Source organism: Hetaerina americana, unplaced genomic scaffold (genome assembly GCF_022747635.1).
Source record: "Hetaerina americana unplaced genomic scaffold, ioHetAmer1.1.p SCAF_178, whole genome shotgun sequence".
Classification (NCBI taxonomy): Eukaryota; Metazoa; Arthropoda; class Insecta; order Odonata; family Calopterygidae; genus Hetaerina; species Hetaerina americana.
This window is the reverse complement of record NW_027286739.1, coordinates 47,728-64,051: the sequence shown is the minus strand read 5'-3', so window position 1 is coordinate 64,051 and position 16,324 is coordinate 47,728. Positions and strand designations below refer to the sequence as shown.

At 38.4% G+C, this 16,324-nt stretch overlaps 1 protein-coding gene across 1 annotated transcript in view; it reads right to left on the bottom strand.

Moving 5' to 3' along the window:
- The window catches only part of Tgs1 (Trimethylguanosine synthase 1), a 31,394-nt gene that overhangs the window by 2,320 nt on the left and 12,750 nt on the right, over window positions 1–16,324 (bottom strand). The window contains exons 7-9 of the mRNA XM_071584307.1: window positions 14,053–14,680; window positions 6,339–6,470; window positions 176–477 (exon numbers count right to left, since the gene is read on the bottom strand). Coding sequence (XP_071440408.1) covers window positions 176–477; window positions 6,339–6,470; window positions 14,053–14,680 — 1,062 coding nt within the window. The remainder of the gene's footprint in view (window positions 1–175; window positions 478–6,338; window positions 6,471–14,052; window positions 14,681–16,324) is intronic.

Below are 16,324 nucleotides of genomic sequence, written 5' to 3'. Positions count from 1 at the left end.
TACCTCTGTAGAGCTCTATAATGAAGTGCATATGTATATGGATGTCAATTGATGCGTGTAAAATGACTCTACCTATATGTAAAATGAAGGTCTACTCATAAAAAACATGCATATTTACAGAATGAACATTCACATTTCTTTAATGCATGCCACAAATTTGCCATAAATAAGTTACCTGGTCAGTGTTGATATTCCTTGGGAGAAAGTATGCCACATTTTCTGAAATAGCAGCCGACAGTTGGTAAATGACTGATCCTCCAAAAGGAGAAAATATCCCTTTTTCCAAATCAAAAGATTCTGAAACACTATATTCTGGACCACCCCATGGAGGGGATAGGAACACAACATCTGCCTTGAGAGTTGGTGCCAACTGCAAAAAATCACCCACAATGAAGTCTATGCGGTCCTGAACTCCATAGACAGAGGCATTGTGCTTGGCCATTGCAATCTTGACTGGATCAATATCCACTGCTATCACTGTGGAGAAAATATCACCAATTAGTCCTCAACAACCACAGCCGACAAATAATCATACAGTGGAACTTGTCGTGCACAACTTAATGAATTTAAGAATGCATACTACATGTGAAAGAGAAAGGAGCTGATAAATTATGCTAAGATACTCTTTGATTTAGAGCCCTTAACCTTGCCACTGGCTGCTGTGGATATGACTTTATGTCAAGTAGCATATGCTATTTTGTTTTTGAGACTTATAAGAACCATTCATTACCATATATTACAAAATGAAAATGTATCCGGGTCATTCCATATCAATTCAATATTCACAGCACCATCTCAGATTTTCCTCAAACTGCCAATTGCGGTAATTGATACTTATCCACAACTGAATTGTTTTGAACAGTTATTTGAATAAAGAATTTTTGCACATTTTATGAGCACTCAAATTTTTTGTAGAATTGTCATCAATTGGTACTATTGATAAAAGGTTTGAAGATTATTTTTTACAGATAAGAGCATGATACACACAATGCAAATACCCATGAAGTTTTCATTCAAAATTTAAAAAATCTATTCTTCAGACAAGAGTTTTCTAATGTTTTCAGACAATTGAATGGCTGCACGAAAACTCAAATGAAATCTACTTAATAATGCAATGGCCCATCCTTAACTGCATGTGCTGCCAAATTACTTCACCATTCCACTATATAGAAGTAGTAGTATTTAGGGGAGGCGACCGGCAGCCGAGGTCATTTGCGCCATAGGGGATGGACAGGAAAGGATGAAGGGTGGAGAGAAACCCTGCGTCGGCATTAGCCTACTCTTTACGAAAGGCGTATGGGGTCCACAGCTTAACGTCGCATCCAACGGACGGCGTACTCACTCAAAGTGCCCTCCACAAAGCACCTCAAGTAGGGATCGAGATACCTCTGAAAAATATTCACCACCGCCGGAATTTGAACCCGAGCCCTCAGAGTGGGAAGCCAGCCCATGCATCATCTCATTCCCCCATTCCACTATATTACAGTGCAACAGATGATGGAGAACCTTTTGAATGGACTCAATAAAATCACGAGATGATTTGGAAGTATTTCCATGAAGCACCTTTCAATCTAATTACGCTTTCTGTACATCAAAGATTAAATGAAATAATCTTGAAAAATGTTCAAGTAAAATTTTTATACATTTTAAACCAAGGCCTCATTCAAAATTTGAAGAATAACAACTTTTGTAAGATGACTTACCGTAATTAAAAGAGAAACAACCCTTAAATGAGACAAACATAACAGTCCCATCCTTCTTAAGCTGTTCTAGTCTTTCAATCAATCAATTTAATTTTTTCCAAGGATTTGTTGCGCAAATCCTTGGATAGTCATGCTATAGCAAACATCAGTTTCATATTTTGATGCAATAATGGGAAGTATATAACATTTTTGTTTAATTTGGTAAACTTATAAAACAAAATTTTAATTTCCCATGAGTTCTATTTAAAAAGATGAACATTTTTCTCTATTTTCCCCAAAATTAATCTCTTTTGCATGCTCAAAGAGCTCCCTCTTTTAAAACTCATGATATTTTTGAAGCCAGTCATTTCCTGCTTACATCTGGCTCTAAATAAAAGGAAATAACTTTGTCGACCAACTCTTGAGTGATGTATTCCCATACCAGTGTTAGAGAACAAAAATTCTCTTGTATAAGAGACAGTCCAACTTCATGATTGGCCTAAAAGTATGTGGATTTTCTCCATGTGAGAACTAGTCAAATGACATTTTTTTCTGGTAATAGTCAAATCATTTTATTTTCAGCACCAATTTCTACACTTTCTAACACATTATTATCTTCATTGAATATCTATCCCCCTGATTTTTTTACAGTCTAAACATTCAGAGGAAATCCTAATTACGTACTCCATATTCTCCAATTTCTCTCAGGAATATATTTTGGATTTTAAACTTTCTGAGCATTATTGGATATGATCCATGGGTCTCTAAATTTGTATTGATGGTTTTTGATATACATAAATAAATATGAAAATATTATTTTATTTTTAACAGTATATATTTCCAACAACCCCATGGTTTAGCCATGGGCTTGCCCTTGTCCCCATTCCTGGCTGATATTTATATAGAAAATTTTCAAAAAGTTTTTTCTCCTAAGCTCACCATCTCATTAATTATATTTTTTGTTGAATGAAGATGGATTCTCTGCACAGGGAATATTTCTCAAAAGGTAATCAAAAATGCACCAAAAGAAAAAAAAATAAAAAACATTTGCCTTTTACAATTTGGGTCCCGAAAATATACCAGCTAGGGTGATAAAACATTTAGCTCCAAACATTGCCCCGTACCTTGAATTTATATTTAACAAATCCCTCACAGAGTGTAAAGTACCTAAGATTTGGAAAACCGCGCAAATAACGCCTATTTTTAAAAGTGGTGACAGGGAGGATCCCAGTAATTACAGACCTATATCTCTCACTTCTATCTGTTGCAAAATCTTAGAGCACATAATTGTCAGTTCAATAATGAGACACCTTGACAATGTTAACTTTTTAAGTGACAATCAACACGGATTCAGGAAAACCCGCTCCTGCGAGACCCAATTAGGATTATTTACACATGATTTACTTTTATCGGGTGAGAGAGGTAGGCAAGTGGATGCCATCTTCTTAGATTTACAAAAGGCATTTGATAAGGTCCCACATGGTAAACTCATTCATAAATTAAAGGTCGCGGGTATAAACAAGGGCGCCATAAGCTGGGTTAAAGATTTTCTTTCAGAGCGGGAACAGAGGGTAGTCCTTGATGGCGCTAGTTCCGACAGCGTTCGAGTCACGTCGGGGGTACCTCAGGGAAGTGTGATCGGGCCGTTGCTTTTCTTGATTTTTGTTAACGATTTGAACCGCGAAGTGAAAAGTAAAATTAGGATGTTCGCGGATGACACGGTGATCTATCGGGAGATATCTGGGGATGAGGATCGTTTTATTCTAGAGCAGGATTTAGATTGCATTACTAAATGGTGTTCTAACTGGGGATTGACTCTAAATTATAATAAATGTTCAGTGGTAAATTTCTTTAAAAGATCAACGGGATTTGCTTACAAATTAGCTGGAGGTGACCTAGCAGTAGTTGATACGGTAAAATACCTAGGTGTCACATTCACAAAAGACTTAACTTGGGGGACTCACATACGTAAAGTCTGTGGTCAAGCATATAAAAAATTGGGATTCATTAGACGCATTGTCGGCAAAAGTGACTCGAAGGTCAAGGAACGTTGTTACCACGCTCTTGTAAGGCCTCATTTAGAATACGCATGCAGCGTGTGGGATCCGAGTGAAAAAGGTCTCATTCGGGAAATTGAGAAGGTTCAACGCCGGGCAGCCCGTTTTGTAAAAAATTCCTACGATAAAACGCAAAGCGTCACCGAAATCCTCATGGATTTGGGGTGGGAATCATTGGCTGAAAGACGATTCAATGCAAGATTGAAATTATTAAATAAATTTAGATCCGCATGTTTCAGCACCGAGGTCTCGCAAATTATTCGTACTCCTACATACATTGGTCGCTTGGATCAGGCATATAAAATTCGGGAAATAGATGCCAGAACTAGCCGACTCAAGGACTCCTTCTTCCCACGGACAATACGGGATAGCAACTGCAGGGTTATAGATAGCAAAAATTCCACTTGCCACCCTCAGCGTCTAAAAAATAATTAGTTGTATTTAAATGCATGCTCTTCCACTAACCTTATGTGTTTTGTTATCACAACCCATTCTTTCCGAATGACCTCATTCGTGTTCCGTTCATCTGTTTTTAAGTCTCTTTCCTTTCAATCCTTCGTCCCTCTCCGCGGGGGGAAATTCCTGCTACCTGCAACGTTGGGTCGCCTTTTACAGACTCTTTGGGGGTAGAGTGTTTCGTGGTGCATTTTCATGTGGTACTGATGTTTCAATTTCTTGCTTGTTGTGTCCTGGCTTCCGTGTTGTAGGATGGCTTTCGTGCTGCATCACGGGGTGCAGTTTTTTAAGTTGTTTTGCGGTATATGTGTTTGCATGAGTATTGTATGAAAGGATTTTTGCATGAGTGTGTGCGCTGCTGTGGGTGTGATTTTCCGTGTTGTTTTTTTGCATGAGGTATTTTTCCTTTTACGGTTGGTGACCAAACACCCCCCGCCACACGCCCTTGCGGCAGCTTGCGGGGTATGATGTAGATGTACAATAATTCATGCCGTAAGAACCTGATTTCACACACTAAAGATAAAGTTCACGCACTAAAGATGAGAGGAGTGCAGTGTATGAATTAAAGTGCTAGGAGTGTTCCACAAAATATAATAGGCAAATGAGACGAAAATTTAAAGAAAGAATAAAGGAGCACAAAACATGTGCATAGAATAGGAACAAAACATCCCTCTTTGCAAAGAATCTTATTGAAACGTGACCAAAAAAGTGACATATAAGACTGAATTTCTCCATTTCAAAAATAAAGGCCATACACTCCACGCATTGGAGGAATTAGAAATTTTAAAAGGTGTCCATTGCAATGATAAACTTTCTAACAAAATTTTGTATCCCTCCTACACCCCCCTCCTACATCTACCACTATTTCACATTCAGTACTCCCCATAAGGGATATCCCCTCACAAACAAACTCCCATTAACAGCCAACAATTGACACCAAAATCTGTACTTCCCTTTCCCTCCCATCTACATTTTAACCTTTTTACCCACTCCACCCACCAATTCCCTCCCACTCTGACCAAATCCCCCTCTCCCGCTCTGAAGGTATATACGCAAAGTTGTCTTCTGTGAGGACCACCTGATGGTGACATCAAAAACCTAGGTCATGTTCTAAATAAAGTGGGAGTGGAATCACAAAGTTACTTATTTCATTTCAATTTCTAATACTCCTTTTCAAGAGAACATTGATTCACTGCCACTACCACACATCACTATTATTCAAACTCAGAGATGCAATGCTTTATGAAGATATTTCCAACAATATGTTCCTTCAACATGACCACAGGTCGGGTGATTTGTGATTGGTCGATGATGTTGGAGTCTCCTGATTAGTCGCCATGGCGCTGTGTTCTTTTCCTTCCTTCTTTAACATTCTGCAGCACCGGTTTCCACATGTTGCTGAGGGAATAGTCGGAATATCTATTGAAATTCTGACTCTCCATCCATATTTCCATAGCTTCTTTAATCACTTGGTCCCAGGAACCAACAGAGTAGTCAAGCAACTTTGCTTCATCGAATTTAAAGGAGTGGTCCATAACGATGCTATGTTCAGTGATAGCCGACTTCTCCATCTGCCCCAACTGTTGTGTTACTTTACTCTGACCTCAATGGTCTGACCCATCTCTCCAGTGAAGATGTCTTCGTATGCACACGGGACCTTGTAAATGCCTTGGGTCCTTAGGTCAATTGGGTCCTTGGTTCTGACAAGGAAAATTCTGATTTTTCCTCATGGTTTGTGGACGGCCTAAATGTTGTGCCTCGCTAATATCCTGGATATTTTCCCAGATACCGATGATAAATATGATAAGCAGGCCCTGGCTATTGGTTACTCCTCTTCCTCCAGCATCGTGAGCATCAACAGGCGGAAGGACATTTAACCAGGTTCAAAATAGCAAGGAGGGAACTATGTTGGTAGAGTCTTTGGCATTTTATGTGATTACACTCAATCACAAGAAGTATTAGAACTTCATACAGGCAGTCATTATTTTGGGGACAAAAAGCTGTAATTATGCACTAAGTGAGACTTAAAACTAATTCACCATCACACTTACTTAGTTTTGATTCAGTTATTACCAAACTATTATTACCACTATATGATATGAACCTAATAATCAAAGAAGTGGCGAATACTTGGTTAACTTACCATGACAACAAGTAAAGGCAAATTGGATGGCATTACCCCCAGCACCACAGAAGGCATCCACAATTACATCACAACGACATCGTTCAGCTATATGTTCCGCAACCTTCTCCGGAGTCACAGAAAACCAAGATTCTGAAAAGCAATAGATGCAAAAACCTTTATGGTGGAACACTCATTTTTTATTAGGCAACTGAAAAATCTCCATGGACTACAACTTTGTGATGGAAGGGCTTGTGCATTCTGATGAGCCCTAGAGCTGTGCTAGTGGTAGCAATGATAATTGCTTCTGGTAGGGTCATCATAGGTCAAAGGATAGGAGCCAGACAAAAGGTAGTACACACAGCATCTGTTCCTCAGTGAGGTGGTTGCAAAGGCATCTGACCCCAGTGGGGCAGCCATTGAGTGATGGCATCATGTTAAAAACACTATTCAGGAAGGCAATGGGAAACCACCTAAATTATTCATACCAAGAGTATCATGATGGACAATACATAGAAAATGAGTCCTGGCAACTACGGGACTTGGCCCAATGGGCTGTGTGCCATGCCCAGCAGCTGGGGAGGCAAGGCTTCTGCAGTTATTATCTCATGAAACCCTTGCAAAACAAAACACAGCAGCAGCACAGAAGATACAGAAGACCGAATTAGTTAGAACAGGAACTTAGAACATTAGGACAATGTTAAGAAGAGGAAAATTAGGGAGTATAAAGAGAGAGACAGGGTGAGAGGAATTACGGGGGTCATTTGAAAAGTTCTCAGAATACAATAGAAATAAAGAACTTACCTCAATAAAACTCTTTTATTTTTCAATATAGTCTCCCTGTACACTAATGCACTATGCTCATCGATGTTCCACAGTCTTCATACCATCTCAAAAATTAAATTCCTTCAGGCCTGCAAAACCGTCTACTGTGGCTGTTAGTTCTTAATTTGAAAAGAATCTTCTTCCACTGAGAGAAATTTTGAGCTTGGGAAGAGATGGATATCAGATGGAATCAAATCAGGTTAATAAGGAGGGTATGGCAAAAATTTGCATCTTAGTTGATGCAGTTTTGCCATGGCGACACTTGTGTGTGGGCATGCCTTGTCTTGATGAAAGATGACTTTCTCCCTTACCAAACATGACCTTTTTTCGTGTATCTTTTGCTGTAGTTGGTCCTGGAGGTTAGCATAGTATTGCTCAATTATTTTTTTTTACCAGTCGAAAGATAATCTATCAGCAAAGCCCCTTTCACATCCAAGAAAACTGAAGCTATTTCCTTTTCATCGACCATATTGCCTTTGCTTTCTTTGGTGGTGGTGAATTAACATGTTTCCACTTCTTTGACTGCTGTTTGGTCTCTGGGGTACATGTAGTAGTGGACCCAAGTTTCATCTATGGTCACAAACTGGTGCAGAAATCTTGTTGGATGCTCTTAAAATAGGTAAAACATTGTTTGGAAATTTCCATTCTGATGCGATTGTGATCCTGCATCAAGAGTTGTGGCACCCATCTAGTAGATAATTTTATCATATCCAATTCCACAGTTAAAATGTGATATGCCCATTCAGATGACATTCCAACAGCTTCAACGATTTCTGGCACTTTCAGTCAGTGATCCTCCATGACTACTTTATGCACTTGCGTAATAATTTCTGGGGTAGTGGTACTTTTTGCGCAGATCAACATCTAACCAGTGACAACCAATTTTAAACTCCTTTGTCCACTTAGCAACAGTTGAATATGAAGGAGCAGAGTCCCCCAGAGTGTTCTGAAAGTCGGCATGAATTTCCTTTGCTTCCATACCTTTCTTTACGAAGTATTTAATCACAGCTCTAACCTCAATTCTTTCCATCTTCACAAATCAATACACGAGGACAACAACAGAGAGGCGATCTCTTCCCAGAGCACTAATGAGTTACTTGTTTACTCATAAAGGATTACCTATTACTATGCAAGAAACTCGTTGCTCTATCTCTGGCATTTAGATGGCGATTCCAAGAACCTTTCAAACTTCCCTCGCATATAAGTGGTAGGGCTCAGGCGAGGTGAAATGGAAGGATAGCGAGGATTACTGAAGTGATAGATATAGAGTAATATACAATAGAGGAGAAGAGAGAGAGCCAGGGTTGGCAATAATATTAAACGAAAAGGTAGGAAGAAGCATGGTAAACATAGAAAAGCAGCAGACAGAAGTAACAGCTGAAACATCAAACTTTTAGGTCTAAATGCCACGAAGCAGCCATAGGGAGGAAGAATTCATTAGTGTATACAATCAGATAGAGTATATATTGGTGGATATTACTGGAGGGAAATATTTGACAGTAATGGGGGATTGGAACATGAAGGTAGGCGAAGGAAGAGATGGTAGTGAGGAGGGTGCTTATGGTTTAGGAACAAGGAATGACCACGGGGAGAAAGTAATTGAATTCTGCAGAAGACAGGGGTCAGAATCATAGAATCATAACCTACACTTGGTTAGACACTAAAAATTACATAGGTACACATGGAAAATGCCAAGGGACTCATAAAAAAGTATCAGTCAGAGAAAAATATGGTTAGGCTCAGATTTAGGAACAGCATGATCAATTGGCACAGTTTCCCAGGAGCGGATGTAAACTTGGATCACAATTTAGTAATAATGAAGTATAGCATTGGATTCAAAAAGATAAAACAGGAAAGATGGTTTAGGAAACTGAATGTAGAAGCATTACCTGGATTGACAAGAAAGGAGTATCAGCAGGCTGTAGAGGAAATCATGAGTGAGGAAAGGGTGTTGGGCACTATAGAAGTGAGAATACAGGATGTCAAATGTATATCAAAAAATGAATAGCAAAAGCTACAAAAGAAACTATAGGAACTCTAATTAGAAAAGGACAAGGAAACGATGGATTATGAATAAGATGATTAGAAAAATAGGAGAGAAGGATAAGGAAGAATGTAAATACAGAATACTGTAGAAGAAAGTAGAAAGAGTTGAACAATAAATTGAGGCAGTTAACATATGTAGCTTAAGATGCATGGTGGCAGATTCAGTGCAAGGATATGGAAAGGATAATTATGTTTACTGACGATGGGTGAAATTGGTACACTATTCGGGAAGATTTAAACCTAGTCAAGAAGTAAGGAGGGAAAATCATTGCCACCAAAAGATAAGTCAGGAAAAATATTTGAACAAGAAAAGATCCAAGAGAGATGGAACGAATATATAGAAGAACTGGTAAATACATTGGGAAGGCAAGGAGCAACATAGAAAGAGGATATGACGTAGATGAGGATGGCTTAAGTCCTGACTTACTTAATAGTGAGACAGAAAGGGTATTAAGGTAACTGAAATCAAACATGGCAGAGGGGGTAGACAAAATTCCCATGGAACTACTAAAAAGGTTTAGGAAAAAGTAGGAGGAAGTGTTTTTGTAGACTAAATCAGAGCATTAATTAGATAGAAATTTGGTTGGAAGACAGTTTGTTTTCCTACGTAGCTGTTCTCAGAATCATCAACTAGAGGATATAGAGCAGGGAAAATGATTAATTTGGCGATGACCAGTTTGGGTTCAGAGAGGGGAGAGGCACATGTGGTGTCATTGCAGTTATGAGGAAGGACCCTATTGATGACAGTGACTTTGAGTAAGGATGCTCGTCAAAGCCTTGATATGTGGCATAGTTTTGTATGGCACAGAAACATGGTCACTGAAGCAGGACAATAAGCATAAATTGGAGGCTTTTGATATGTTGGTATGGAGAAGGATAGAAAAGGTGAAGTGGACAGAAAGGAAAACAAACAAGGAAAAGCAAGGTATGGTAAGGGAGAAGAGGATATTGTAGGAATAAATCAAAAAGAGGCAGAAAAAATGGATGCAGAGCATTTTGATGGACAGTTGGATGCTGAAGACTGTGATAGAGGGAATGTTCAGTAAGTTCTGGTGTTTTCCCAGTGTATTTGCTTGAAACCCGAGAAAACTTCATCGAGAGAATGTTAGGCAAACGAGGATGGGCCAGGAGTAGGACAGGGATGTTGGGCAGAATGAGGGAGGATGGAATTATGAAGAATTGAAGAGGGGCCTACCATAAGGTTGAATATAGGGCTGTATTTTTTTAAGAGAGACACGGGTATTACTCTACCATTATTTAGCTTATGTTCAACAAAAACATACCTTAACCAGTAGATTACCATAGAAAATAATTGAAAAAAGAAATTAATTCAATATTTGAGTCAATCCATTTGTAGAACACTTCAAGTATACCTTCAAGGGCATTGTAAGAGTCCTTTTGACAGCTATGGCTAAATTTAAAACACTACAATGGTTATTCATGGCAATTTTTGTCTGTTGCTGGAGGATCAATGGTATCTACGTGCATGCTAAAATAATAATGGATCAAAATGAGACCATGATGATCAAGCAAAGAAGGCATCAGAATGAAGTCTTAAACTGTAGATTTTTTCCTGCTTACTTGAAGGGCTTGGGTAAAGGGAAAAACAAAATTTGGGTTTAGTAGAGGGCAAAGGAAGTATAATGTCTAATGGCTATAAACTGAATTTTACATGACAAATTGAATAGAATTCACAAAGTACATTACCTGCACCTTGCATTTTAGAGAAAGGCTAATGTGCAAGAGTATGCCTGATGGGCAATATTTATTCATATTTTTAAAGTTATGCAAGAAATCAAAGGTGTGATAGCAATACTTAGAATGGATCTCTCCCTAAGAAATCTAGTCCCATTATGTACTGATCCTTGGATCAATCCTAAGCCTGCGATAGTAACCCTGGTAAATTCTAGGGCCAATTTTTCTACTTCTGGGATTAGATATTATTTTGCTCAGCAATTATGAAAAATAATGAATCATCTCCATTTAATTTTGCAATTTCAAAAGCATAAAATATATACCAGCCAAAATGTACAGCTTTGCTAGGAAGATTATTTTTTAAGTTTTAAAGAAGAGAGAACTTGGGCTGGTCAATGTGTAGTCAGTTTTAACACTAAAATATTTTTACGAACGATCAAAAATAAATACAAAGTGACTAAGCACCTGCTCTGGATTATAAGCTTATGTACCTACAAGCATGTTTTCCACAGCCAAATGTGTCTATAAGACATTTTTTTTATGAATGTCACAGTACCTTATAATTTCTAATATGGAAAAAAACTACAATATTTTTGCTGAATGCAATTAGTCATGGATGTAAACCTATAGTAAAGGAAAGGAAAGGTGATACCTTGAAGTAAGTTCAAGCCACCATGGAAATAAAAGCTTTAATTGCCAACATTTATTCTGTCCTCTTTGCTTTTTGATTTTTCAATAACTTTGAGCAATGCTATCAATCCTATTTTAACCCTTGCCATATGTGATATTCTATTAATGTCAGATCAAACACATGTTTTATATCTAATAATAATAATACTAAGCATTCCTGGAGCATCTAAGCATTCCTGGAGCATCTAAGCATTCCTGGAGCAATAAAGTCAGGTAATTAGTGATGGCTGTTTTTTTGAGGGAGAATATTTGACAAATGAGGGTTAATCTTTTCAATGCCCACATCCAATAGTTGGTACAGTAAACCCTCACTTATCGAGACTATATGGAGCTAGAGGTTGTCCAGACTGAGTAGACTCTGGATTTACTAGATGTAAGTAACCACACAAAACATTTTTTACCACTTTTATTGTGGATGTTTAATATCGTTGTTGATGTAAAAAACTTCATATAGTGAACAGGAGGCCTTAAGTGTAAAAACATCTTATGCAAAGTTGAAAATATCATAACTGAATAAAATAAATTGCAGAATAACCTCAGAAATTAGCTCAAAACTTCCAGTTTTCAATTTGGAACTTTAAAACCACTACTCAACTTTGATTCTAAATTACATTTCATGATAATTATTATGATCTATGCTGAACCATAACATAATCTAACTGGTTTCAACCCGTTTCTCTCCGCATTTCCTAAGTTTATGCCTGTGAGGATTTTTGAAACAGTTTATAGTCATTATATCTAACCCCTCCTTCAGCAGAAAATGACTGATTTCCCTCCTTGATCATTTCTAATTGCTAAGTCATACTCTCCTATCTCTCTCTTCGAATCCTCACTCTACTGACCACTGCATTCCAATCCTCTATTGATACTAGGTATTTCCTACCACGCATATTCCTTCTAATTGATCATACAAACTCTCTATTTCTTCCTCCCAGTAATTAATTTTTTGGCTGGCACACTTGGATTACAACTACATATATTGGTGTGGTCTACTTTTATTTTCACCAACAGAATTCTATCTCTTATCTGCTTCATATTCATTAATCTCCGCATAAGTTACTATTCAGTACTACTCCACATTGGCTATCATCCCCTCATTCTATATCACCCTATAACTATCACTCCAGTAATTCTGGCTCTCTCTTCATATCACCTCACACAAACCTAATTTACCTATAATTTATTCTCTCCATTTTCTCTTGATTTTTTCTAGCTTACCTAACCTCATCATAGTCCTAACATTCCATGCAATAATCCTTACCACTAGGATCCCTCTTTTTGGTCTTCTTTTCTATTTCTTTTGTCTCAGTCATGCAATTATTTCGTGTGATGACAACAACTGTTAACACAACACCCAACCCAGTGAGCCAAGTCTTGTAGTGGCCAGAATTAATTTTCTCTTTGTGTCCATTCATATTTATTATGGGAATGACGGTTGAGGTGGTTTCCCATTGCCTTCCTCAATAAATTTTTTTAATATGACATAACTGAAATGGCCACCCTAATGGTGTCAGATACCTTTGCAGCCACCTCACCAAGAAACAGACATTGTGCATACTGCTTTTCATCCTGCTCCTTCCCCTTTACCTATTAGGCATGGGTGACCCGACCAAGAGTAATTATCATTCCTCCTGCCAGTTCATCTCTAGGAGTCACAGAATGTAAAAGGTCTTCCACCATGACATTCTCGACAATTACTATGATTTTGATAATATTGCAAAAGTACAAATACAGGCATCAAAGAAGATCATGTATTAACAAGAATAATATCAATACCAAGAATTTTTAATTGAAATTCTGACCAAATTGGTTCAATTCCCTATGAGGAAGCTAAATCAATAATTCCCTGCTTAGGGGCTTATATTTTTGCATTTATCTGTGCAGCACAGTCATGACTGTGTCATGGTTTAAACATGATCACAATTTTAGATCAAATTTTAATTTTTTTAGTCCCGAGTATGTATGTAAAAACAAGATTCAACTGTACTAGTCTCACAGGATTCATTAAACTTCAGATGCCATCATTTTCCAAGCAAAGCTGGACATTTAAAACTATTTTTCATAGTATATTCAACAGATTCAGGCAAGATTTAGTAGAAGTTCGTCATTATGAGAAAAACAAATTTGCATTTTTCCACGGAATTTGTCTATGGAAAAGTGCACATTTGCTATTCTCATATTTTTCATTGTTCAAATATAATGGAGAAAAATACACTAAAATGTTAATCCCCCATATTCTCAGTTTGAGGAACACCTAACAGTTAACTGAAAAAGTTTACCATACCTTTCTTATCCCTAGTCACTTGGCTTATTCCTTTCAAAGTATTTTATGGAACTTTATATATTCAGAGGATTCAACCTAATTGCATTCTAATGTTTATTAAAACCAAAACTATAATACTTAAAAAAATATTTCAAGATGCACAATCTCCCTAATGCCTTCTATCCTTTAAGTTCATATAATTAAACTCATACTAACCTTTGTCCAATTTTATTCCCATATCATAGCGAGAGAAGAGGTTGTATCGTCTCAACCAATACTTCCGCAACACTGGGTTCTGCGCTACCTCCGCTGGCAAGGGGCCAAGTTCAACGTCCTCCCTCAAACTGTTTTTCCGCTTCTTGCCCCCTTGCTTCTTTTTCTTCTTCCTGGCCTTCCTTGGAGGCTCTGACCCTGGCAAATAGCTTGACACCTCCTCCTCCTCCCCCTTCCTGCCATTTTCATCCCCATCTCCCTCCTTGGAGATGAGGCCATCAGCAAGGATGGACAGCCCCTCCCCAAGTTTCCCCAGCCCAGACCCTATGTAATCATCCTCCTCCTCCCCCTCATCCCCTTCCTCTTCCTCAGCACCCTCCTCCACCTGCAGCAGAGGTCGCTTGGAGCCAGTCCCCGTGGAGGGCGATCTCTTTAATGCAGTGCCATCTTGAGTCAGCTTCTTGCGGCTGCGAACCTTGCTCACCAGGAGAGACTGAGATCCCTCGACCGGGCCTATCTCCTCCTCCTCTGAGCTTGAGCTGTACAGCTTCTTGGAAGTGATGGAGGGGGAGGGCATGGTGATGGCAGGGTTCCCACTGCTAATGGTCTCATCCATGAGGAAACGCTTCACCTGAGGAATGAATAAAGTAGCATTTCCAGAGTAAATTCAAAGATTGATCCATGGTTACTTTACCTTCTCACTGGCTGCTTTTGCCACCGATATATATCTCCAAACAAAATAGTTTAGTCTAGATGTAAACAAGAGAGTGTAAACAACATGCAGTCAACGTACAATATGCGGAATATGTCATCTGCATAACCCCACCCAATATTTCTGAGAGTATGGCTATTCTGGTTAAACCAATCCCAGTACAGAGAATTGTCACCAGATGTCATCTGGTGTGTGTTTCAGTTGCCAGTCGGCCAAGCTACATCTTTGCAAGTGCACATGTTCTTATTTTTTGCTGTTTGCCGTGTTCTTCTCTGTTTGTGAATTCTGTAATAGCTGACATGAAGGAGCAAAGTATCTGCATGCAATTTTGTGTCAAGTTCACAAGAAAACTGGGGCTGAAACCTATGGAATGCCAAAGGAGGTTTTTGGTGAACAATCTGTCAGCTAAGCAAGCACATTTGAGTGGTTTGAGAAAGAAGTCCGAGAGCCTGCAGAGGATGATGAACATCAATGTCAGCCATCATCATGCACAACCACGTAATCATTATAGTATTGTGAAGTAGTCCTTGAGGACCAACACCAGTAATTCTAGACATTGGTGATAGGATTGGTGAGTCGTATGGGACATTTCATACATTCTAGTAGATATACTGAACACCAGACAAATTGTGGCTAAGTTTGTTCCTCATCTTTTGCACGATGATCACTAACATCATCTGGTTAAGCGTGCACTAAACTGCAAGCAACAGTTCCAGATGATGCAAACTTCATGTCCAAAGCCATATCTGCTGATGAATCATTGGTGCCCAGTTATAACTATGATATAAAAAATCAATATGCATGGTGGAAGATACCATCCTCTCCGCAGCTGAAAAAAGTAAGTCAGCAACAAAATCCCATTTGCACAACCTAGTCCCTTGCAAAATCAAATAACTTTGGCAATGCTGCAATAGTAATTTTCAGTCATCCGCTAATGGGCATTAAAATACATCAATGAGTAAAAATATTTCACAGAGTAAAAATAGTCCCTTGCAATTGATTTCTCTTCCCTAAAATGAAACTCCATTTGAAGAGGTGGAATTTATTCTCCAATAAAGAGATCCAAATTGAATGAAAACAGATTTTGGAACATACTACCTTGATCAAAAAGTTCCCGGAATAACCACCGTGTGGCGCTCCCATCGTTCCGATTTGAGTTCTGTTTTTTTTGTTAAATTGGTACATCTGTTGTTGATATTCCCTTTAAATCTTAGTGTCATAACTTGACATTTGCAAAAGTTACGTAGCCAAGAGTACATCTATCTCTGTGTGTGTTGGCGATTTTTTACAATTGCAGAAATGGATTTAAATTTGCAACAACGAACTTGTATTAAATTTTGCGTAAAAAACGGATTTAGTGGTGCACGGACGTTGGAAATGTTGGAAAAGTGTTTCGGCAACGATTCTCTAAAAAAAACGGTCGTTTACCAGTGGCACGAGCGGTTCAGAAGTGGTCGTGAGTCAATCGAAGATGATGAACGCAGTGGCAGACCATCGACATCGAAAGTCGGTGAAAAAATTGATAAAGTAAAAGAAATGTTGGTCAATAACCGCAAATTAACC